The sequence below is a fragment of the Lissotriton helveticus genome, chromosome 2_1 (genome assembly GCF_964261635.1).
Source record: "Lissotriton helveticus chromosome 2_1, aLisHel1.1, whole genome shotgun sequence".
Lineage (NCBI taxonomy): Eukaryota > Metazoa > Chordata > Amphibia > Caudata > Salamandridae > Lissotriton > Lissotriton helveticus.
In genome coordinates, this window is record NC_136059.1 from 1,733,564,648 (window position 1) to 1,733,591,878 (window position 27,231).

At 41.1% G+C, this 27,231-nt stretch overlaps 1 protein-coding gene across 1 annotated transcript in view; it reads left to right on the plus strand.

Moving 5' to 3' along the window:
• Positions 1–8,207: 8,207 nt before the first annotated feature.
• Positions 8,208–27,231, plus strand: part of CLGN (calmegin) — a 379,504-nt gene continuing 360,480 nt past the window's right edge. Inside the window, exons 1-3 of the mRNA XM_078677626.1 lie at positions 8,208–8,348; positions 11,789–11,862; positions 14,293–14,351. Coding sequence (XP_078533752.1) covers positions 8,211–8,348; positions 11,789–11,862; positions 14,293–14,351 — 271 coding nt within the window. The 5' untranslated portion in view covers positions 8,208–8,210. The remainder of the gene's footprint in view (positions 8,349–11,788; positions 11,863–14,292; positions 14,352–27,231) is intronic.

Consider the following 27,231-nt stretch of genomic DNA (forward strand, 5'->3'; position numbering starts at 1 on the left):
TACTCTATACAATTCCACTCTACCCGGCACCACTCCACTCTACGCCACTTCACTCTACTCCGAAACCGTCTATTCTACACCACTGCACTCTATGCCACTGCATTTTACACCAATATACTCTACACCACTTTACTCAAAAGCAATGCACCCTGTGCCACTGCAGCTGGGCCAACTACTTTGCACCACTGCACAGTGCGCCCCTATACTCTACAGCATTCTACTCTATGCCACTACACTCTACACCACTCTTTTCTACTCTGCACCATTATAATCTACGCCACTGCTCTTTGCACCACTGCGATCCGCGCCTCTCTATTCTGCAAAACTCTACAACCCTAAACTCTGACACTCTACTCTGCCTGCCTGTACTCATGCCACTGTACTGCACTCTACCCTTTGCCACTCCACTCTATTCCATTTCACTCTGCGCCACTCTATGCCACTCTACACCATGCCACTGTACTCCACTCTGCACCGCTCTGCTCTATGCCACTGCACTCTACACTACTCTGCGTTACTGTAGTCTGCATCAATGCACTCAGCACAGCTTTACTCAAAACCAGTGCCCTCTACTGTGCACCACTGTACTTTGCCCCACTTCACTCTACTCCACTCTGATACACTCCACTCTACGACACTTCCCTCCATGATACTCCACTCTGTGATTATTTTATACATTAATCTCTGCTCCACTGACAATTTACTCCACTTCTGTGCCACTCCACTCTATGCCATTCTACAACACTACTCCAATCTTAGACACTCTACGTAACTCCCTCCATGCTACTTTATTCCATGCTATTCTGTGACACACTACTCCACTCTGCTCCACTCCACGCCATTCCGCCCTATGACAGTCGACTCCACTGTATGCCACTGTACTCTACAACACTCTACTTCACTCCCTCTTATCCACTCCACTTTGCTGTACACCACTCCACAACACTCTATGCCACTCCATTCTACAACACTCTGCTTCACTCCCTCTTATCCACTCCACTTTGCTGTACACCTCTTCACAACACTCTATGCCACTCCATTCTACAACACTCTGCACCACTCAACTCTACACCATTCCACTCTGATACTCTACTGCCTTCACAACACTCCACAGCACTGTACACTACTCCATGACACTGCACCCCACTACACTCTCTCCACAATGCTCAACTCTACTGTTCGCCGCTCTACGCCACTTCATAACACTCCACTTTACGACACTCCACTCCGCACCACTTTCCTTTACCATACTAACTTTTAGCCATGTTGAAAAGCAGCCGCTCTGGTGTACAACATTGCTGAAACATATTGGCAAAGCCAATAGCTCTTGCATGGGCGAGTCCCGATGGCTATGCCAGTGCTTGTTTGCCTTAGAAAACATATGCCCACTAATATGCCCACTACCTTTAGATGGTATCCTTGAGAAGCTGAAGACCTGGGTCTTCGAATAAGCCCTCCTCTGAGGGCTAGCCTTACACACCTGTGAAGCGCTAGGATACCCTCATGGGTGATGGGGCGCTATATAAATACAGCTAAGTCAACAGAGCCTCTTACAACAAGGTGGATCCATGTGTTAAAAGCATGCTGCTGGCTTGCAGGTCCCAATGTTACATGATTCTATGGATCTATATATCCGTTGTCTTGCTTCACAACTCCGTATCACCAGAGTAGAAAGTAATATTTGGCCTTCCATTCCAAATACAAAGTAGATTTTCTTAGCAATAATGCATATTTGTATAACGTTCACATATTTTCCCTCTTAAATCTAAAACCTCTACCTAGCCAGCGCTATATACAACTTTGCAAATAAATAAATATAGTAAAACGCGGTGGTTGTAAAGATAAATTCTTCTCTCATAAAAGGGAGCAGGGAAGGGTTTGCTGGAAGGCTGCAGGCTCCTACAGCCGGTTCCGGGTCTCCAGAGGCAGGCGTTGATACCCACTGGTGCAGCTTATTTGAGAACAACAGCAATTAGCGTGGCATAAAGTAGAATTGCTAAGGACAATCGCAGAACGTAAATATAGGAACACTAATTACCGCAGGCAACGTATTACATTGAACAAATTGAAGCAAGGTAGGTGGACCTGGAAATAAACAAAAGACAATTTGCTTGCTGATGGGTTCAAGTCAGTAAAACACACACACAGCTTTGCAGTTTCCTCTGTTGTTCACCCTGGCTGACAAGTGAGCTGTAATATTTTAAAATGTCATTCAGGAGTAAAGGACAGCATCCTTTTTTCACTGCAGATAATGTATAGATTTCTGTGCTGCTATCAAGGCGACAATGCGTGTTGGGGCTATAAAGAAGATTGCATCATGAAAGCACCACTGACAACGATCTCTGATTCTTTAGTAGTTTTTTGTAGGTAACACTGCCTTGTATTTGAGCGATAGCATGTGTTAAAAATCGAATAATACATTTGTGAACAAGATCATGCGGGTGCCTTCTTCGTTTTGTATAGGTTGTAAGCATGTTGAAAACCTTAAAGTGCAGCAAGTGGCTCATTAAGTGAACAAAAATATATATTTTACGTGTGGTTGTAGATTCTTAATGACACATATTTAAAGTGAGAAATCGCTCCAGTTTGTTTTTCAGACTTCGAAGTGCATTAATTCGATTCTTAAGTGTGTTCCACTGAAATCAATGACATGCAGTTTGACTGTAAAAAGCATTACTTCCTATTTTATTTCACGAACACGACTCTAACATTAACCAACACATTTAAAACACATTTCCAAATGTAACACAAAATAATGGTAATTATAGGAGTAATTCAGTACCGTTAATACTTAACCCACTTGACCAAGCTCTACACTGTAAACCCATAACGTTTAACCCTGTACCACAAAACTTTAACCCTATATCATTTCTTCTTCACCCTATACCATTGCCCCAATATCATTAAACCTTGTAGCCTTTAAACCTATACTCCAGCCCTTCAACACTGTACACCAAAACCTTTTCTCCCAAATCTTAACACTGTACCATAATTCTTTAGCTATAGACCCTTTATCCTACACCCTTAACTTAAGCTACTTATCCAATACTCCTCAGTACGTTTTAACCCTCACCCCTATACATCAACCCCATAAACCTTACCTCTATACTCCAAACCTTCAGCTTGATTTCCCAAACCATCACTCAGTACCAGTATACCCCTTAATTCTATATATCATGAACCCTTAAACCCATACACGACACCCATTACGCTATACCTCTAACTCATAATCTATAATTCCTATATCCCAAACCTAACAACCCAAATCCTAAATCCTGTAACCCAAACCTTTCACTGGATCACTTTAATCCTATACCCTTAACCACTATACACTATACTCCATACTATTATCCCTTCCTTCTAACTGTGTTACCCTGAATTCCTACACACATAACCCCTATATCTCAACCCCTTGTGTCTAAACCCAAACCCATAACCGAATACCCTAAACCCTATTCCCTTAACGCCTAACCACTAACCACATATCCTTAACTCCTCTGTTCAGCATTTTTAACCCTTACATCCATTAGCACATTTTGTTCTTCAACATATTTTGAAAACAAACACTTTGGAAAGTGTCCATTTTCCAAAGTATTTTTTATAGACCTAAAAATCATGTATTGTTATTTTTAGAAGTGTTGCTTTCAGAGTTTTGAAGCAATACCATTTTGGATACAGAAGGGACTCCCATGATTAATTAGTTGATATGACTAAGCAAAGCTCCCAGCTACTTTTACAACTCTTGCCCCCCTATCTAATGGTTTTATCCAAAATGAATCTTTTTCTCAGGGTCCTGGGACAGCCTCTGATCCCTGTTTATATTCAGTCAGAGCAGCTTTATTGTTTGAAAACAGGTCTTCCTTCACTTTCACTGTCAGGAACTGTCCTTATGAGACTTGTTTCCTGAGATCCTAGAGCAGTCAGATGTCACTGAGCTGTAATGTGACAACTGGAAATGAGTGAGTAAAATCTTTGTTTCTTATGAAACCAGTTACAATCAAACAATAACCATAGAAAGATCAACAAAATTCAAAAAAGGAACTATTGAAACTTAAATACTATTAGGAAAGACATTTGAACCCTTACCTCCTTTACCGCATTTTGTACTTCAAAATATTTTGGAAACTAAGGGGCCCATTACGATGGCGGACGGACAAACCGTAACGGTAAGCGAGACCGACCGTCAGAGGTGCGGCAGTCCTGCTATGCAAATTAGGATGTGCCCGCCACCCTGGTGGTTGCATCCTGCATATTATGCATTGCGGCGGGCAGTGCTGTCAACAGCACCCGCCGCAATGCAAAATATGCATGTTGTGCATTAGCATGCACAATATGACAGGCACCCTGTGATTACCAATGACGGGGGTACCATGGGTACCCCCCAAGTGCAGGCATCTACACCCACCCCCGGGGGCCCGCAAGGGGCCCCCAAAGGCATTCTCCGCATGCCTTTCCATGGCAAAGTCTCGGCCATGGGAAGGCATGCCCCACTCCCCCATCCTAATATGGATGGCGGTGCCTGCAAGGCATATTGAGGGCCTTTTCTGCCCCGCAGGCAATCGTGAAAGACCGTCCGCTGCGGTACCCCCCCACCGCCATGCTAATGTGGTGGGGTAAATGGCCATTGGGCAGGGAGTTCTGGCGGGTGGATCGACACCGCCGGTTGGGCGGTGGCGATCCGCCCGTGATCATAATAGGCCCCTAAGTGTCCCTTTTTTAAAGTATTTATTTATATACCTAATAATCGTGAAGCGTTATTTTTAGAAGTGTTGCTTTCAGAGTTTTGAGGCAATTCCATTTTGGATACAGAAGTGACTCTCATGATAAATTAGTTATCACTAAGCTAATCTCCCAGTTACTTTTACAACTCTGCCCTTCTCAGGCTAATGGTTTTATCCAAAAGAAATATTTTTTCTGGGTCCTGGGACAGTCTTTGATCCCTATTTATATTCAGTCTGAGCTTTATTGTTTTACAGGTCTTTCTTGTCTTTCAGTGTCAGGAACTGTCCTTATGAGACCTGGTTCCTGAGATACTAAGGCAGTTAGTTGAGTGAGAATAATCTTTATTGTTTAAGTTTCTTATAAAACCAGTTAGAATCAAACAGTAACCATAGAAAGATTAACAAGATAAAAAAATATTAAAACTTAAATACTATTAGGAAAGAAAAGATAGAATATTCAAAGTGCAAAACTCTTAGGATTTCTAGTAAACCAATGCATACTATTCATAAAACCTATCAATTTTTCAGTGTCTCTTTTAAATTGTGCTTCACCAAAACTATGACTCTCATAGTGCCGCCAATACATTTTTGAGAGGGTCCCTTGAAACACATTAGTGTTGCTTCCGCAATTGTTCTAGTGCCTCTTTTCCAAAATGGCATACACAGATATTTCTTGTGTTCTTCCAACATGATAGGACAAATACACAGAGTATTTCCTATTATCTCGCTGCCCTGCATAGACAACAAAGGTTCAGGCTCTATTCACTAGCAATCCATGATCCATCAAATTGATGAATAGGAACATAAAATAGTCTGCATCTTAAAACTGCTCTTTTGCTATGTGGGTCTATATTTCAGTCCAGGTACAGTTTTCTTTTCAGGTTGTATCTGTCTTGCAAATACGATGAGTTCTTGTAAGTTAAAAAAAATCATTATTATTTAGGAACTTACCACCATTAGTGGTTTTCTTTATTAAGAACAGTCGCTCATTACTGAATTGCAGAGAGAGTGCAGATAGACATGGTACATTGTACTAATTTAGCACTGTACTGTGTCATTGCTTGATCGATAATTAGGAAGCCTCAATTGTTGACTCATTTAACGATTACATTTTATAAAGTGTCCTCTTTGGATGAGAGACAATCAAAACATAATTTAAACAATTACTATTGCTAAGAACACACAGTGAAGAAAGACCTAGTTCTCATCTAAGTCAACAGTAGGGAGTTGACTTTCTTAAGTTAAATAGACTGCGAATAGTTTTGATTAACAGTTTATCGAGTTTATGTATAATTGTGTAATTAAAATCTATGGCCCATATAATATTAATGGAATTAACTCGGTTGTAGGTATGCTAATACATTGACTGATGGCACCTCCTCCATATCTCTTGGAGAAGTGATTTATTGTACCAGTGGCCTTGTGGCTCTTATATATCAGATTCATAAGGTGTACTTTCCCGGAAAGTTTATTGTCAATGATGACTCATAAATAGTTTTAATGTGTAACTTAAACACTCTTTTACATCTTCATTAGAACAGTTAAATATTGTGGGATTTTTCATCAAAGGTACATTATATTTGTTTTACCATGGTTAATCCTTAAGCCATTTAAGTTACTGTATTCACATAGTCAATGTAGCTGACATTGGATACCCATCTGTTTTGAGGAGAAAAGCACCAAATCATCTGCACAGACTAGATAGAAGATATGTGTCAATTCTTGATTTGGCAGACCACCATCACTATAGTTTGGTATATCGGGCGAATTTCGAAATATAGTGTGACAATAGATGGGCTTGTGGTAGAATTTATCCTTGGTTTAGCCCATTTTCTATCAAAATCTTTGGAGTTAGGCTCTGTCCTTCTGAAAACTGTACTCAAACCCATATTTTCAAGTGTAGTTCTATTATTGAGGAAAGAAGGGTTAGGTCAATTCTCCAAAATAGTAACTTTGTCGTTTATCACTGGTAAACGAAACTCTCAGTAGTATTGGACCCCCATGCTGGATAACAAGTGGCAGATATACTATTGTTCTGGTCACAATTTGCAACCAATTTTTTGCTATCAGGATCTTGTTTTTTAAATTACCTAAGTACTAATAGGTCGTTTAACTGAATTAATTTTGGAGTGAGTCATAATCTGACCTGCCTAATAGGTAGGTCATAAATTGCGACTCAATCTGTTTGGCCAAATTTACGAGGACTTTTTTTTTAAAGCAGCCCCATTTTCTTTAGGGCAATTGGCTGCTTTTATTAAAAAAAAAATGTTTCTTGAAACATTTCAGTGAGAGTTGGTAGTAGTTCCTTAGACCACTGCCTACTTCCCCCTCCCTTTTGGTTATACGTTACCAACCCAACTTGAAAGTTGATAACGTTTCAGTGATTTGTGACTGGAATTCAGATCACAAAACTTTGATACATATAGATAAGAATTGCACTTTGGCAGGGACGCCCAAAATACACCCCTTCCAAATTGAGTTTCAGTATCTAGTCAGAAACACATTTTCTAGAGTCAGTAAAACGTTACCAATTCCTAAAATCAGTTTGGTACATGTGCGAAAACGTTGTAGCTGTTACTCACTCTTAATCTAAAAATTAGTGTTGTCGACCACAGAAAAAGGAGTACATCTGGCCCTGTGTACCCCTGTAAAGCACTTGACTCTGTCATGATAGTGAAGCAGAACAGTCCATGACTTAGTCAAGGATGTGACGTAGGTTTAGGCACTTAGAATACCGTAGGTCATTTTAGTCCATGTACCAACTGATTGTCCAGACAGTGTTTTACTTTGTAAAAGAAAAGCACATTAATGTACCTAAAAATATACAACACATGAAATTACGGTAGCTCACCGTTGTGTGTTTTGAGATCATAGCAGTGCTAGTTTCTCAGAGGGCAAGTAGAAAGGCTGTTTTGAACTAAAGACATGCATACTTTAAAAAAGTGATAAAATCAACAGGTAAGAAAATACACTTTATAAATATGTTTCTCAGACATTAAAATGGTGTTTGCTCGGGGTTAATGAAAGTGAGAAAATTGATCTTCCAAATGTAATCTTCTTGCAGTCACAGATATTCCAATTTTACCGTAACATATATTATTGCGTATGATTGTGTCAAATATTTAACTGTGCTAGTAAGCAAATTGTTCATGTCCTTTGCAATATTCACTTGATGTCTTTTACCGTCTTTCAAATGTGGATGCTCTAGATCAGGGATGCCTAAAGTAGCTCCAGGTGGTGATCAAGCACTGATCTGAGGAATGCCACTGTCTGTGTTAATGAGTTCCATTTAGATTTGCTGTATGCGGATTTATTTAATGTGGTTATCCTGAAATCTGTCATGCCCTCCTGAAACTGTCTTGGACACTATTGCTGAACATGGTTTGTGCTTCTCATGATAACAATAAATATGATGTCAGTATACCTAGTCACATGCTTGTTTAAATACACAGTGTGACAGCATCCTTGTTTATTTTGCAGCCAAGGATCATGGATTTTAAGTGGAGCTGGATGTATCTGAGTATTTCATTGCTCATTCTAGTAGTTGCAGAAATTAAGGAGGATAATGCTGAAACAGACCATACTGAAGATGCTGAAGAGGAAAGTGATACTAACTCTGTTTTACAGGTAATGAGGAGGATAAAACTGTTAGAGATATAATCATACTCTTCTTTCTAATAATGAAAAAAGGTGTTTAGCAACCACATAAATGTTCAGATGTGCATTTTTTGTATTTCTCCTAAGGGATCAGGTGAAGCAGTGTCCCAGGAGCAGGAGGGGGTTGGTGGATTGAAATACTGTCCCTCATGATCTCAAGTCTATTTGATGTGTTCCCATTTCAACCAGAACCAAATGTGCTTTCATGTGCCTTTTCTTCCTGTTCCAAATAGGAGAACATGCTTGAGAAACCATCCCATTATCTCCAAAAATTTGATTTTGGAACTGTCAAGTTTGGCTCCAGCATGCAATTCTCCAGTCCAGGCCCAATCGCCATCTTTCTCTCCTAGATCTTATTCTCGATAATGGATAGCAGATTTTCACAATGTTGGTTCGAAATCACTTGGGCATTTCTTAAAATCCTCAGGATTTGTTATTTCCTATAATACTCCAGAAAAGTAGTTGTCTGATTTGGGGAGACATTGATTCTGTCTACAAAGTGGCGTTTGTTGATGCCTTCTTGGTTGTTCTAAGGGATTCCTCATATGGACTTTACAAAACTACTTGTCATCTGAGACTTAAGATTTATCAAGTGTCAGCCAGCTCTTCCTTTGCTCACGTAGTGATGGCCTTCAAACCTATTGCAATTTGCTTGTTTGTGGAACGGTTGTGAAGGAGAGATACCACAAGAGCATGTGTGTCAGTGTTGGTTTTGGAATGCCAAAAAGAGGTGAAGATTTTGCTGGACCTGGATGGGGAGGCATTCCTTTGTTAGCTGTGTAGGTTTGATCAGGGCAAATGAATGGGTTTTGGTTTGAACGCTTACAATCTGCTTTCATACAGGAATGAGATTACATTGTGGCCTATCCAGGAATACAGTTCTACCATTATATCTGCCCTGCATATGCCTCAAGTTAAACCCAGATGCTGTGTGTGTTCCCCTGATTGTGTGGGGAAGGTGATCAGTTGGGAAATGGTCCATGAATTTCAATTTTAGCAGGTTTTTGCAGGCATTTTCTTCTTGGAAAATCTACCCACAGGTTGAAATTAACTAAGAACAGGATTCTAGGTTGCCAATTATACATCCTGGTTTATGATAAATGAAAATAAATGAAGATTTGAGCATGATGAGTTCTACACTATGTGCTTAAAATCATTATATGTCGAGTCCAAGACCATAGTACATAATAGTAATTCATGGTGGGTAGTGCTAAACCCCTACTCTTGATGTAAAGTCCATTTATGTAAGGAATTAAAAAATTGAGGGAAGCAAGCCATAAATGTAGTTAGGACCTCTGTCCCCAAGGAAAGCAGACCACTCCTCCTGTTGCAAAATATAAGTTCCTAGAGAGAGTTTATCTGCTGAGTAAACATGTATTAGGCTGATCTTTAAAGATTCAGACTTTTGTTTAATAGGAAATTGTGCAAGGTTAGATTTTTTTGGGCAAAATCTGGCCACAGATTCTACATCATGGAACTTCACATGGGAGTAGATGAGTTGGGACTTAGAAATGAGCCTGAATTACTTTGAATCTCAAATGAAGTTCCAAAGTGGACTTGGATTAAATAGCACAATTGTACGGCTGGCAATGTTTGATATCACCATATCCATTACACCCAGGTGACTGTTGGTGAGTAGCGTAGATATGCAAGGTGAGAGCTGGGATGGAGCAAAGGGTCTGCTACTTTTGCTTAAGCCATTTTTTGTTGCACTACTGTCAATTTTGATTTGCAGTTACAAAGGTTGTGGAAGCACTCATTGAAATGGACTAGACATTTGTGACTATCTAGAATCATTACTGTTCCTGTCACATAAAAGCTTAATAAGATCTCCCTCTCAGAATTTGGTTTTCCTGGGAGATTAGCGTGAGAACCTTGGGGGTTTTCTGACTACTTGAAGTTCAGAGTAGCTCTGAGATGCTCCTGTCACATGATCTAATATCATGGGAATGGAAAAGCAGGTCAAACGACCACCTCTGTTTCCTATTGCTTTTGAGGTAAGAATGCTGCACAGTAAAGCTTTCATGGTGCTCGACGAAGGTCAATTTCTTAATATAGCATCTGGATTTATTTTACATTTTTTTACCACTGTAGACATTTTCCTAAGATCTGATCCTTGCCCACTTCTGGACCTTCATCAAGCAATTCAGAAGATTCTTTTTGCAGGGGATGAAGTGTTTGAGGCCCTTAAGAAGAAATGCTTACCTTCCAACATGCCTTCCGAAGTTAAGAAGAGTTTGGCAGAATAACTGGGCCATCTAGAGCCAATTGAAATTTACTTAGGTTGTTTGAATGAAACTCTTTGTAAACCCCATTGGGCTGGGCGACTGCTTTACTACAGGAGTCAAATAATAAGACAAGCAAAATATAATAAGAGCAGGACATTTACAAGAAGGTAAATAGCAATGTAGAGCTGGTGTAAGTATTGAGTGAGGTCATATGTAATATACCTATAGGGGACACAGATATCCTCTAGGATGGAATGGAACAGGCTCTGTGGTAGGATAAAAACGAATGTGTGTTGAAGCCAAAGTTGAAGTGCATTCAGGTGTTATTGGTGCAGGGATAGAAGGTGGTTCTTCAGTTCACATTTGAATTCAGTCAGAGTGGTAGCAAATTGAATGTTGACTATCAAGGAGTTTCAGACCATAAGGGCATCCTTTCTACTGTACGCCCTTCTCCTCTCTCAACCGCAGTGTGCATTCTCCATCCTGTGCCCTGCATGTCTCTCCTCTGTTCCAGTTCTCCATTGTGCTGCCTTCTGTTCACCGCCTCAGCCTCTCTTAGCAGGTGTGCCTCTTTCCCTTTTTCTCCATCATCCTACTGCTTCCTTACCTTCTTTAGACTCTGTTGTACCTTAGGCACACCACTCCCTTTCCTGCTGCCCTAGTGTATCTTGTGCTATACCATCCCTAAGTCAGCTCTCATCTGCCCCCATCAAGTGTGCTTCTCCATTTTTTATCCCAAAGTGTGACCTCTCTCTCTTGCAATCTCCCTCGTTGTATCTCATTTTTTCCTGGTAATGCCTCTCCCTTCCCTTTCCCTCAGTGTTCCTGTTCCTCATATTCTATGTCAGTGAGTCTCTCTTTTCCATTTGGTACCTCCCCTGTCTTCCAATATTCATCCGTCCTCCCCGAGAAGGGCTCATTTACGAAAGGAGAAGGGCAATATGGCTGTAAGTGTTGACGCCCACGTAGTGGGCTCAAGGACATACTTTGCAGTTGTCCAAGTTGACAAATAAGCTTAATGGATCCAGAACATCCCATAATTCCAGAATTAGGCAACTTGTTCATTGTAAGATCAGAGAGCTTTCGAGACAACAGCCATATCACATGCCTGTGCACTTTTTTTAGTGAGAACCATGTGAACTATGTCAAGTGAAGGTAATATGTATTTTCAATTATTTCTAGGTGCCATATCAGATGCCGCAGCCCATTGGCGAAGTATTTTTTTCTGAAACATTTGATGATGGAACAATGAATGGGTAAGTGTCAGCAACACATCGGTAAAAAAATCAGAATTATTGATTCAGTTTGTCTATTTGGAACTTGTACTTGGCACTAAAGGACTTAAACTCCTATTTTCCTATACAAACAGGACACACCAGAGCATAAACTGCTTTTGTAGTTCATTGATGTATGAATTTGGTAAAAACAACACAAATGCATATGGGTTCTCATTAAATCGTTATTTGTTTTATAGCAAATCACACAATAAAATGAACTGCAGACTACACACATTCATAAAAGCAGAACAATTGTGTAAAAGCTTTATAAAAGTCAGGAACTACTGTTCACAGATTAACTACCCTAGTTAAATGACTAAACATTCAAGGTAAAAAAAGCAAAGGTAAAAATACATTTACCTACCTCAAGATAAAATTCTTATTTTGTTACACAAACCCCTTCAGCCCCTACTGTGTACAGCGCTGAATCAAACTCTTTTGCAGTTGCGGCCTGCTACTTCCATGCCCTGATTATGTGTTTTGCCATGAATCATGCTACTGCTTGGCCAAGATATGGGAACAGTATCACCAGGGTATTCACCATTGTCCAAAACTGCTTGCTGCATTGTAGAGGAATTTGCCAATGCCATCTTAGTTGTCCTTGCAAAGGAAGGAATAAACAGTGGGGGGATGACTATCAACCCAATGTTCTTCAGAAAGGAATACTGGCAGTTTGAAGGTGATCCCTTTTTCCAAAAAACAGCCACTAGGCCAACTATTCAAACTGGATTCCTGTGAATAGATTTCTTAGTGAAGATATCGGAAAATCAAATCGATCAAAGTGATCATTTTATACTGTGTCATGGGCTTGGCTACTGCAGAACATCTTTGCAGCTGAATCATATCTATACACCATGAAGGCCTCCTTTATTCCTTTTCATTGGGTTTTCTTCCTATCACAAGATGACCCAAGCAGAATGAAAATTCATGGACCTACCATACGACAACCGTGGCACTTTACTTGGATTATCTGTATCACAAAGGTTCCAACGCGGATCTCATAAAACTGCGCAATTGGTTTTCCCTCAACCTTAACCAACGAAGAAGGGACTTTATGTCACTTGATACTCATTTGGGACCCCACTTAAGGCCCCGTGGGCAATTAAGTAGTCCATGCAGGGGATATCAACAGCAGAAATTGCATATGACTGGTAAACTTCAGTTGTTTCCTTGACCTCTGCCCTTTCTGCCAAATATACAGAGGGAACCAGTAACTGATGTCTTACTAAAAGAATGCCCAAGACCTGGAGATGCAAACTTCCCCAAAAATCTAAAGTGTGCTTGCGTGAGAAGACACACGCCCCATCACACCTCATCACATTTGAGCTGTTTATTCACGCTTTTACTGTTCCTATGAAGGTTTGTGGGTTCAGAGCTATGGGTCACCTGCTCCTGCAGTTTATTGGAGAACACAGAAAACAGCTCCAGGTTTTCAGGGTGAGATTGCTCTAATTATGTTGAGGTCCCACTCAGATGCCTGAGGAGCTTTGCTTTTCACACACAAGGTATCCCTCTTATACCATAAGAAATTGGGGTATATTTGCCTATTTTAACATTGTTTCCATTATCTGTGGCATGAAAGTTCACAAGGGCGTGCTTCAGCTCAGATTTTAAGAGCCTACAGTTAGTGAAGTCTATGTGATGACTAGAGTCTAGGAATAGCCTAATGCATAGGGCAATACGTTTGTGCATAATTAGCTACTCTTCAAGCCCCCAACATCATCACCTCATTCCCCCCCAAAAACAAACTGATTTGTTGAAGGCACAGTCTTTCAATCAACTTTACAGAACCCTCCCTAAAACATAATAGTAGCACCCAGAATTATATAAGGACCACTAATACATACACGAAGAGGACTGAACTAAAACATCTCTGTGTATGTATTTTAGTGAAGAATGTTTTTGATTACATGAGGCTAGCATGCAAGCTGAAGCTGTCTCGCTGCCATACCTAGACAGTGAAAATTGGGGATGAGGCGAGAGGCTCTCCAGAAAGAAGACGCTGGAATTTTCTGTTTACACTCTTGAGAGAATGAAGGATACAGATAGCTTTTTGTTTTCCTTTTGGTTTAAAGACTGCTAAATATTGTTTCAGCTGCATTTTAAATCAGGAGTTACTCTAAATTAAATGTATGTATATATAGAGTATAGAGTATTCCAATTGTAAATACAATAAAATGGAACTAATGTGTCATTTAGCAGCGATATTGTTAACTGTTTCTAGGTGCTGACAAGAATTCGGTAATTCCTGGCAGCCCATAGTAATAAATTCCCTGCCCTCGCCTCTTTCCATAAATTATCTACAATTTGTGGTGAACATCTTTTGTTTTGTTGTTTAAGATGTTTTTTTAAGTTGAGCTATCTGTGTTCCGCTGAAAATAAATCACAATAATTTCAATGTATTTACAGATGGGTGCTTTCCCAAGCAATGAAGGAAAATACAAGTGAGGATATTGCAAAATATGATGGTAAGATCCTTATTTGCACATTACATTGTTATAGGGAAAGAGATATGAAGTCCATCATGAAGTTATAATATAAAGAAGTATATTTATTGTAAGCTACATGTATCAGCTGGTGTCCCTCTCCAGGCTAGCAGGCAACTGCCACACCAGGCAAAGAGAAAGAACACGACAGTAAGGAAAGATCCAAAAGGAATGTACAGGTTAAAGGAACAGTGTCAAGAAAGTAATACAACAGAAAAACAAGATACAACATATCCTCTTTCCTTCAGTTATTGTAAAAAGAGAATGAACAAAAGAAACCCAAACAAAAAAACTAAGGATCATCACAATAATAATCTTGCAAGTAAGAAGAAGGCTTCCTGACCCTACTTGTTGAACTACATCCCTCTTCTGAACAAACATCGACCACATCCTTTCCCCTCACAACTGCATCACCCACATCCACATTGACATGTCTTTTGTAAAGAGCTACTCTTCTAAGATTCCAATGTTCACCATTGTTCAAAATTACATACCTATCATGGACAGATTTAACCTTGAATGGCCCCTTAAATTTTGTCAAACCGCCCAGGTTTCACTTTGACCAAATCATTCACCCTGATTTTCTGTGTGTCAGTATGTACCACCTTCACAGTCTTCTTCTCACCACTGGGATTCCCCAAACCCACACACTCTTTCATCCAAGCCGGAATTAACTTTGTACCAGCAGCATGACCCCTCATCACAGTGAAAGGAATCATACCAGAAGAATAATTCTCAGTCGTGCGATATGCCCAGATTAATTCCTCCACCATGCATTTCACGGAACCGCCGGTGGCTATATCCATTTGGATTGCACCCTTCACCATGCGGTTAGCCCTCTCAACCATTCCGTTCCCCTGTGGGTTGTAAAAGGATGTCCTACTGTGAACAATCCCACAAGCACACAAGAACTTTCTCATTTCCTCAGAGGTTAACTGAGTCCCATTATCGGTTATTAATTTCAATGGAAACCCCTCCTCCCTAAAAATTTCTGTTCACAATTGAATTGTCACCTTAGTGGTTATTTCCTTGCAAAACTTCACAACTAACCATCTAGAATAGACATCAATCAGTACAAGGGCAAACCTCAAATCTACACTCAGACCATTGAAAGGACCAACAAAATCCATACAGACGGAATGCCAAGGGGCAAGAGGATCCTCAATAGTGCAATGAGGTGCCTGACTGCCTAACTTTAACCTCTTCTCACTCTCAAAACAATCAGAACATCTCTCAACCCAATCAGACACATGTTGATCCATGGACGGACACCAAAAATATTCTCTTAACCTCTTTTTGGTGAGTGACTGACCCAAATGGCCTTCGTGTGCCAATTTGAATAAAGAGAATCTCAAACCCAGTGGTGGTATAAACTTATCGCCCTTCATTACTATGTTTTCCTCTTTGTCCAAAATAGACAACTCATCTATCACTTTCAGAAAAGGCCTGACCGCACTCTCAAGAGTACTCTCTCGCCTTGTCCCCTTAACTATCAATTCCTTCACCTTACGCAACACACCATCACTTGCCATGATCTCATTCCATCTCTCCTTCCCTACAGCACCTGAACAGAACGCAACTACATCACCCTCTGGTGCTACTGAACCTTCACACAAAGATGACTCAACACCTGTCCGATCAACCTCCTGCCATGGTAGTGGAAGTCTCGACAAACCATCCGCCAGGTTATTCTTCCAACCAGGAATATAATCCACCATGTACAAGTACTCCTGCAACCTTGCTGCCAACCTTGCCAATCTCGCCGAGCCTTTCCCTGCTCCACCCGGCGACAATATCCTCACCAAAGGCTTGTGATGAGTCTGTAATCTGAAAAGAGACCACCACAGATACATCCTGAAGTACTCACATCCCCATGCAGCAGCAAGTGCCTCTCTCTCTATTATAGAGTAGTTCCTCTCCGAAACAGTAAGGGACCTTGATGCAAACGCCACCGTCTTCAAACCCGAAGAGTGAACCTGAGCAAGCACAGCGCCCAAGCCAACACCACTTGCATCAACGGTCAGAACAGACTCCATTTTAGTATCAAAAGGTGTTAAAATACCAGCATCACATATCTCTTTTTTAATTCCAACAAACACACTCTCTTGCTCTTGGCCCCAACTAAACTTACAACCCTTCCTGAGCAATTCTCTTATTTTCTCCGTTTTGTCCGCAAAATTATGAACACATTTCGCGTAGTATTCTTTGAGGCCCAAGAATGACCTCAACTGATCTCTATCAACAGGCGCTGGCGCCTTCCGTATAGACTCTAACAAATCACGTTTAGGTCTCACTCCCTCCGCTGACAAGGTATAACCCAAATACTCCACCTCTTCCACCGCAAACTTACATTTATTTTTCCTCAAAGTTAACCCAGCCGACTCCATCTTGTTCAACACTTCTTTCAAGATCACATCATGCTCCTCCTTCGTCTTACCAAACAACAACACGTCATCTTGAAAATGAACCACATTTTCCACCTCATTCAACACAGAACCCATCATACGCTGGAACACTCCTGCCGCTGATGCCAACCTGAACGGCATCCTAGTAAACTGGAAAATGCCTTCAGATGTGATAAACGCCGTCAGATGTTTCGACTCCTCATGTAGTTTGATCTGATGGTAGGCACTCCGTAAGTCTAATTTCGTGAAAAATGTCCCCCCTTTCAATAATAGTACCGACTCATTCATATTAGGAAGGGGAAACCCATCCACGATAATATTGCGATTAAGTGTGCGCAAGTCAACACAGAATCTGTATTTGCCATCAGATTTGGTCGTAACCACGACTTGCGAAATCCAACTTGAGGTTTCTATCTGCTCAATAACCCCCTGTTCCAACATTTCACCCAACATCCTCTTTACTTCACATCTAGCTACTATGGGTACCTTCCTAACCTTATGTTGCAAAGGAACGGCATCCGGTTTTAGCATAATCTTATGTACGTAGCCTTTCAACTCACTAATCTCCTCCTTAAACAACTCAGGCATCCCATCTACAATCGACAAAGTAGGTACTTCATCCACCACCATTACTTGATCTTTCGCTCTCGGATTCAACACAATATGTAAATCGTACTGGTGTCCCCAACCTAATATCGCTGGACCAGACTGGGCAACGCATACCTTACCTCTCACTGTTCTGCCCTTAATTGAAATATCGGCAGACATAAACCCCATAATCTCAATCTTTTCGCCTTGAAACCCACTTGGATTGATGTCCTTCGGTTCCAACTCAACCTTTGGCCATTTCACACCAAATAAGCACACAGGAATGATGGTCCAGAATGACCCCGAGTCCACCATCAACTCAACTTGTTCACCAAACAATCACAAACATCGCCTTGGGTCTTACTCTCCTTCTGGGATTCATATCTGACTCCTCATCGCTCACACACAAAATCTTATTAACTCCCTCAACACCAACAATCGTAGCAACATCGGCCTGTTCTTGTTGAACAACAGCAATTTTGCCTCTGGGAACATACTTGCACATTCTTGAAAAGTGTCCCCGCTTCCCACATTTCAAACAATCCTTGTCCAAGGCAAAACATTTCTTATATTCTGCAGTGTGGTATGTGCTGCCACATCTTGAACAAGTTTTATCTCTACTCCTGTATGAGTCACTATTACTGTATGCATTATTAAACTTCTTCCCTACATTTTTCTCATTCCTCTCATAGGATTTTTTACCTCCCACAGCTCCCACTTCTTCTACAACGTCAACACACGACACATTCTCCTTTATACTATCCTTGCGTTCCATCTCCTTCATACATGCACCAGATTCTTCTACTACTATTGCAATGTCAATTGCATTATGCAAAGAAGGGTTCTTCGCCGCCCACAGTTTCTCTTGCATCTTCTTGTTCCCACACTGGACAATGAGTTGGTCTTTTATCATTTCGTCTCTAATGTTGCCAATGTTGCATTTCAACGATAACTCACGTAGGCGAGTAAGAAATTGATCCACACTCTCGCCTTGGCGCTGAGGTTGCGTGTAAAACTTGTGTCTAGCCATGACAATGTTGACTTCTTTTGAATATCTTTTCTTTAAACGAGCTTTTGCCTCCAAATACACATTGGTTATAACTCTTCCTTCGGCATTAGTACCTGGAGACAAATATTTAAAAGAATGTTGGCCCTCTTTCCCCAAGGTGCTCAATAATAGCGCTCTTTTCCTTGTAGCACTGAAGTCTTTGCCATCAATCGCCTCAATATAATTCTCAAATACTTCAATCCATTCCTCCCATTCTATAGGAGGATCACCACTTTGCTGCAAAAACAATGGTGGCATCACTACGCTGTTGCTTTCCATCTTCCTCTTTTTTTTTTTTTTTTTATATATTTCTCATAATATATCTTATCCTGCGTTTCGACTGCCCCAATATCCGATCAAACAGTGAAGTCTCAGGAAATAGTGCTGACTCTCCACACGCTTCTAATAATGATTAAAAGCAAACGTTACCATCAAAACCGCTGAATATGCATGAAGACTTCATGAGCAGCCTCTACTTCCCGCAATTGCTCTTGTGTTTCCTCGAGATCTGTATAAAGTTTAAGCCGTCTCTCTTCTCCGTGTTCCTTTCGCGTTACTTAGCAACCTTCATTGTTGTTATGAAAAAAGCAAATGGCTGCTATCACGTAGGGCAAAGGGACGTCAATACGACAGAACGTAATGGAATGAGTCATCAGGAGCTGCAGTTTCCAATCTTCGAAGAGGATGACAATGGTAGCGTTCTTTGAAGCAACAGAGTCTCGTGGTAAGCGTTACTGCTCTCTTTTAAATGTCGCACAGAAGCTGACTGTGTGTAATGGATTACTTAAATCACACTCTCATTTAGTTGTACAGAGTAAAATAGCAACGTAAATACGTGAATGAGTCAGAAATAGACAGATAGTTACTCACTCCACGTTTTCGGGATTCTTCAGCAGCACTTTTCCGTTGCTCTCCTTAGAAAGACAGAGAGATAAGAATAATTGGCACGGGGTATGTCAAGTTCAGTCTCAACTCGTTACACGGTTCCCTTTGAATCGCACACCACAGTAGTTCGACTTGAAAAGGAAATTCTTCCTTGGCAGTAACCCTTACGTTACCAAATTCACGCGTGGTTCTCTTCACCAGCCGATCGTAATTCTTTCAGTAGCTTTTTTCAGGTTATGCTAGCCACACATCGCCAAAATGTTATAGGGAAAGAGATATGAAGTCCATCATGAAGTTATTATATAAAGAAGTATATTTATTGTAAGCTACATGTATCAGCTGGTGTCCTTCTCCAGGCTAGCATGCAACTGCCACACCATGCAAAGAGAAAGAACACGACAGTAAGGAAAGATCCAAAAGGAATGTACAGGTTAAAGGAACAGTGTCAAGAAAGTAATACAACAGAAAAACAAGATACAAAATACATCTAACAGAATGTGTCTGTAATTACTACAATGTATTCAGAATCTTGTGTAGTCGCAGCGTTATTATCACAGTATATAGGTTTCTCTTACATCTGCATAATGTTTTTCTCTGCTTCAACCTGTGAATATCACCGTATATGTAGTTCTTATAAGACTGATCACCCTTCCCTTTGTTATCTTTTCATAATGGCCTGCTTCAATATACGCATTTTTATCACTGATTAACAACTCCAGCACTATCTTCTGTAGAAAAATGGAGCAATTCTAGTGAGCATTTTTTCTCATGCACTATGTTGGGTGTGCTTGCAAAATTCCCTTCATCTTCCCTTCTAGGTTTGTTTTCTACCCCCTTATCCAGGCTGCAAGAGTTGCTGAGTTAGTTGCTGGGAGTTGCCTTCCAGAACCCTTCAGTCTGTCTTTCGTGCTGGTACAAATAAGGGTGATACTGTATTTACAAAGGCACAGGTGTGTGCCCACTAGAGAGGGTCACAAAGTAAATTCGACTTAGTATCAACTGCTATGTGGCAGTATTCAAAGACATATCTTAGCAGAGTTAGCAGCCCTAAACAAGAGTCAGACACCCTCTTCTGGGGTGTCCCTCTTTTTGGTAAGCATCACCCTAAGGCTAAGTAGCTGTCAGCTGTCATCTAATAAGTAAATGTTAGAAATGGGAGTCTCTAATTAGCAATGGTTTGCACGTTACAAGTAGGGACCCTTCTTCCTAGTCAGGGTAAGGGTGATACACTTCTAAAATAATCCCTGCTCACCCCCTTGGTAGCTTGTTACGAGCAGACAGGCTTATCTCAGAGGCAGTGTGTAAAGTAATACAGTGAAAATACTACAAATGGACACCACACCAGTTTAGAAAAATAAGTCATCTTTATCTATACCAAACGAGCAAAATGACAAAAATCCACAATACATTAATATAGATATTGAGGGTGAGGTGATGCGTCAGTTTCTTGCTGTGCGGGGAGGTGATGCGTCGGTTTCTTACTGCAACCCCAATGTTTTTGCTGCCGTGGCACCCAGATGCAATGCGTGAGGATCGGGGATGCGTTGGTTCTCGATGCAGTGGGGAAGGCACTTCGTGGCTCTCTCCAGCCGCGGTCCCACAATGCATTGGTTCTTGCAGCCGCACAGCAGGGCCTGCTTCAGGATTGGTGCAATGACCTCTGCATGCGGAGATTTCTTTAGCCACAACAGGTGCTGCCATGGTTTCTTCGGCGATGCGTCTGAAAAAGGTGCGGATGCATTGTGCTTCTCGAAGTTGATGTACTTTTCCAGCTCCCAGCGGCAGATATCCTCCAGAGGTCCAAAACAGCAGCAGGCACCTCTTAGTAGATCAGAACTCCCAGCAAGGAAGTTCAGCGGAGCTGGTGGTGAAGTCTTTGTGTCTCTGAGACTTCAGACCAAGAGGCAAGCTCTTCTTTCAAACCCTTGGAGATCTTCTTCAAGCAGGGGACACAGCACACAGCAAACTCCTTTCTCCTTTCCTTGGCATAAACAGACACTGCAGGCCAACCCCAGACAGCACACAGCAAAGGAGCAGTACTTCTCCTCAGTTTCGCCAGCCCTTCTCCTTGGCAAAGGTTCCTCTTGATTCCCAGAATGATCCTTGAAGTCTCATCTATCCCTGAGACTTCCAACAGAAGGCAAGCTCTACTCCAAGCCCTTGGAGAAAGCTCTAACAGCTGGATGATGAAAGCACAGTCCAATCCTTTGCCTGCCCAAGACAGAAGCAACCACTGCAGGCCAAACCCAACAGCACACAGCACAGGGGCAGTCCTCCTCCTCCAGCTTTCACAGTTCTTCTTCCTGGTGGGTTCCTTAGTTCAGTGCTTTTATAGCACAAAAGTCCTTTGCTCTTTATAGGCAGAGAGTGTCTGTACCTGGCCAAAACCAGATCAGGCCTCACTGGTGCAGCTTCCCAGCAGGAGGTGGAGACAGCATTGTCCTTGGCAGCCCAGGCCCATTCAGGTGTGAAAGAAATCTCCTCCCCCTACTCTGAATGCAGTCAAGGTCTATTTAGCCCAATTCTGACTCACCCTGGAAAGGCAGGACACACCTAACCTCCCCAAGTGGCTTTCTGAACAGAATGGACATCCCAGCCCCTCGAAAGCCAGACTGTCAATACACAACCTAGCAGAGGCACACTGGATGGTTAGGCAAGAAAACACTTACTTTCTAAAAGTGGCATTTTCAAACCCAGAATGTAAAAATCCCCCTCACTAAAAGATACATCTTAGCATTCTGAGTTCAGGCATATCAAACTTTATTTTTGTATCTTGTTCCCATGGGCAGAAATGCTCATAAGATAAGATATTATGAGCAAACTCCTCATTTTATCCTATCAGGGCACACACATCAGGGCATGTCCTACCTTTCACATATACTGCACCCTGACCACAGGAGTACCTTGGTCCTACCTTAGGGGTGACCTACATGTAAGCAAATGGAAGGTTAGGGCCTGGCAAGTGGGTGCACTTGCTAGGTCGACATGGCAGTACTAGACTGCACACAGGCACTGCAGTGGCAGGCCTGAGACCTCGTTGCAAAGCTGCTGGTGAGGGTGGCACAATCAGTGCTGCAAGCCAACTATCAGCATTTGGTTTACAGGCCCTTGTTACACACAGTACACTGTACTAGGGACTTAGAAGTAAACCAAATAACCCAATCAGGGAAACACCAATCCATAATAACAGTTTACAGGGAGAGCATATGCACTTTAGCACTGATCATTCGCAGTAAAGTGCAGAGTCATAAAACCAACAAAAATAGGTCAGAAACAAACAGAAGGCCAAAAGCAAAAAGTCTAGGTATAAACCTTGCTGAAAAAGCTGGATCTAACAGTAATCATCAGATTTCAAGCACTTATGATTTCTGATGTCCTCTTGAATTGTTTATGTCTGAACCCGTAGCAGTGTAAGTACAGAGAAGGTGCCTAGTGCAAATGTATACAAACCAATGCCGTCTTTGATTACTTTTTTCAGTGGGAGAAAAAATATTTGAAAGGAATCAGTAATCTATTCCTACAAATCATCATTTTTCTTTCCTGTAACATGAAAATGCACATTGTAGGATCCCATGCCGCAAGAGGTAAAAACCACTGTCTTCCTTACCCTACAAGCCTCTCTCAAAAAGGGTATGCAATATAAGAGTCCTGGGTATTTGCTTGCCTTGGAATCCTTTAACTTCCCCTTTTTACTTGTCTTATTGTTGAAGGCATCTCAACCAATATCAGTTGAGTTCCCTTCACTTCCCTCTCTCATAAATAGTGCCAGAAACCATCTGTTCATTACTGAATCTGAAAATCTATCACTGAACATTTATTATAAATATGTGGATTTATGGAACCAAAATGTATTAAGCATGCCCAACTAATTTTAGTTTCAGCTACCAGGTTACTGGGCTACAAAAGCTGTCAAGTCAAATTGATATTAATGAGTCTACCCTTGAGCAGCATCTTGCAGTAAATTCAGTGGATAGTACCAAAAACAGGAGACTGGATCTGCTGATCTTCCACTGAACCTGTGATGGTGCATCGTTTGACAGTGGTTATAGGTGGGTCCTTTTGTCTGACCCTTACATGTACCTGGTCCATACATTGGTGTTTTATGTGTAGGTTCCATTGGGTGTGCTCTGAAAGGTAACCATTAGCATTGGGATCTTCCTCTGAAACCAGCAATGTGGTCCATGGGTCATATGGTTGTGTTGTATCGTGTTAAACTACTCTCCAACATGTATGTGTGCATGTAGAGGAGGGTTGGCTGTGTATGGATGGGTGAACGAGAATGTAGAGTCTGAGTGTTGAGTGCGAATGTGACCCTGTTATGGTCTGACCTCTACTCCATGTGAGTTTATTTGACAATCCTACTGTTATGAACTTGCCTTCCTTTAGCTTTCCTTTGGCTGCCTGTAGGATGCATTCCTAAGTTGAGATGGATATGACTGATAACTACGAAAACAGAAAATTGCCCCTTTCAATTCAAACTTATTATCATGGCACAATCAAATGGTGGTACATTAATCGCCACTAGCTTCAACCAATTGAAATCAGTAAACCAATTTGTTTTAACTTCCTGGTTTCTGATTAATCTTCTACAGCAAACCTATCACAATATAAAGAGGTAAAAGATCATTATCATAGCCAAAAGCAATCTATTATTAATAACATTTGTTGGAGCATAACGTCATGAATTAAAAAAAATTCAGTCAATGCATTATTTTGTCTATTAATATCAATAGTGCATATCAGTCTGAGTAGGCATATACGTAATTGATTGCTCATTTGTAAATAAACAAATTTTAAGGAAACAAAAGACACTAAAGTATCACTCTCTTAAAACAGACACAGAGTCTTCCTTATATGCTCATATTTGTTATGGTGCACACTCAATGGACAGAACATATCCAGTGATGTGAATTATAAGAACCAAACAATATCAGGTCCTCAACTATAACATTTTTAATATGATTTTCTATTATTAAGACTTCACCATTATATTTTCTTGAAGCCTTCTTCGGGACAAAGAAATGCATACAAATTGATGATCACAATGCATTATCTACACGGCATGATAGAATTGTAGTACGGATTTATATAAACTATAGGCTTCAGCAGATCACCTGACCATTGATCACCTCTCACTGTCTATGTGTGAAGCAGCAACGCTGTAAGGCCATGAGGGGCTGCTGCTGTGTAGTTGTAAGTAGTCTCAATACTAGTGGGTTGTAGACTTTGAATGTTGCATCTCGCCATGAACAGTGAGCAGACATTAGCTGAATTACAACTGTACAAAAGAAACACAAACCAATTCTTTTTGGAGACTGGTACTGTGTTATGAGATAAATTCAAGACTAATAAGGGAATGTACTCTATATATGTAAGAAAGGACATCAGTTGTGCCTGATGGAGAGTTTGAGAGTTACATATTCCAATTATAGCCTCAAATGCCCAGGTGCATGTGTATATGGACAGTGAAGTCTCTTTTTCACTCTTGAAATCTCATGTGCCTGCAGGCATAAACTCATATATACTGGCCTCAAACTCCATTCACCCTTGTATGCTCAGGAATAACCTTTTATCATTAAAGTTGTCGGCCAGCTAGCAAAATCAAAAGCAGTTACATGTGTTTCCAAATAACTACTGGATATTTGTGAGATCAAAAGTTGGCCTCTCGAGGCCTTTTTGATGCTGTGGAGTTGCTTGGATGAACAGTCAGGATCTAGCTCAAAGCAAGTACAGGAAACTTTAAGACTAGATGCAGTTGTTTCAATTTCAGTAAAGATGAAATGTATGTCAGAATTGTTATTCATAAAAGAACACAAATTCAGTGGCATCTTAAATATGTATATAAATACAGTAGAGGGTCAAAACAAACATTTCAATTCACACAGTTCATTAAACGCATAAATTATCAACAACAAATGGAAAACAGCAATAATGGGTTGCAATAAAATATGCAGTTTGTGATTTCTGCTCCGTTTTGTATTAATTGCCCGCGTTTATAAGGATTTTGATCATCTCTCATGGGAAACAAAGGACAACTAAATCTGTGGAAGAGGATCTGACTCCATTTCCTCTCACCGAGAATGATGACTCCAACAGTATTACTAGTTGATTGCAATTACAAAAAAAAACATAGGAAACAGGACCCTGTTGGAACTTTAGCAAGCCATTAACACCTCAGTATTAAGCTTCTCTGTAGTTGCACTCAAGAATCGTTGCCTGGGATGCCTTCATTGCTTCATAGAAATCCCTAGGTATCACCACTGGATGCACCTAATACAACCAAAACTATATATTTGCAGCCACCAGCCAGGATACAAGCTTAGGAGTGGAGGGAAACAACAGGGGTGAGCAATTTAGGGGTTCCCATATCCCAGGACACTCCAAGGGTGTTTCTCACGGACACTGATTAGTAGTTAGAGGGAGGAGCATGTACGATTAGGGGAATCTTAAATCTCACAAAATGTTGTAAAATAAAGGAGAACATCTGAAGGAAAATTGAAAATATTGATGGATGGGACAGCTGTTGCAGAAGGACTGTATTGTCCATCTTCACATATGGCCATTAAAGTCACACAGTTGCTGGTATGGCCTCATATACACCAGTATAGTGCATTTGTCAAGTTCAGACCTGTATGCAGGTACGTAACCCCTTATGCCACGTATAAGCTCATAAGCCCACCTCAATCATGTTTGCCTAGCCTTCTTGCCCCTTCTGTGTACTGGCCCTCCTGAAAAGACAGCAGAGGGCTACAAAGGTGAGAGCATCCAACACCAGGACATAACGTGTGTTGATGGCAGTGCAAGTCAGAGGAGAGAATTGTGCAGTCCCTCTTTCCTTGCAGTGCCTCCATTGACATTCACAGACAGGGTGAGACAAAAACACAATCATAGGGCTCCTCTCCCCTGGGCAGTCATTTGCACACCACTAATAAGAAAAATGAAAGAAAATTGCAAAGGTCTACAGCACTGTGCAATAGAGGAGGTCCAAACCTGTTATGCTTGGGCTGATATTGTGACAGCCCTGAAGTGTGTATCTCAAGAACACCCAGTGAGTCTACAACCCAGAAAATTGATTTACCCAAAATGCCCCTATCTGTGCCCAGGGCTTGTAAATTAAATGTTACTATTGGGCATGAAACACTGATTGTACCACCCACCTGAGTAGCACTTTAAGAGGGCATGGTGCATTGTATTTAAAAGGTAGGACATGTACCTTTACGTTTTTTACATGTTCTGGTAGTGAAAAACTCTTAAATTTGTTTTCCACTACTGCAAGGCCCACCCACCTAAGTAGCACTTTAAGAGGGCAAGGTGCATTGTATTAAAAGGTAGGACACATACCTTTAACTTTTTTTACATGTCCTTGTAGTGAAAAACTCTTACATTTGTTTTTCCACTACTGCAAGGCCTACCTCTCACCAAGGATAATATTAGAGTTAACTATTTACATTTAATAAGCTGTAATTTCCAAATGGGAACAGGTAACCAGTTCATGTTTGGTGTCTTGGGAGTTGTAATGAAAAATCCTAACTTATAGTGAAGTCAGATTTTAAATTAAATTTTGAAATTGCCACTTTTAGAAAGTTGGCATTTTCCTGCCTTAGCAATTTGATGCCTGCAGCCTGTCGCTGGTTCACATTACTGAGTGTAATGACAGTTAGGCATGTATTCTCTCTAGACATCCACACACAAGAGGGCACTTAGGTAGTGCCTGGATAAGCCATCACTGGCAGAGGGAGGAGCTGGGCACAGCCCTATTAACACTTGAATAGGCTGTGTCCTGCCTTCACACAAAGGACTGCCTAGTCCATGTAGTTTGTCTGGAGCTAGGGCCAGGAAGGCAGGACGTCTGTGTACTACGAAGGCCTCTGTCTAAAAGCTTCTCCCCACTTCAAAGGCACAACTGGGTATAAACCTCAGACACCAACCCATCAGT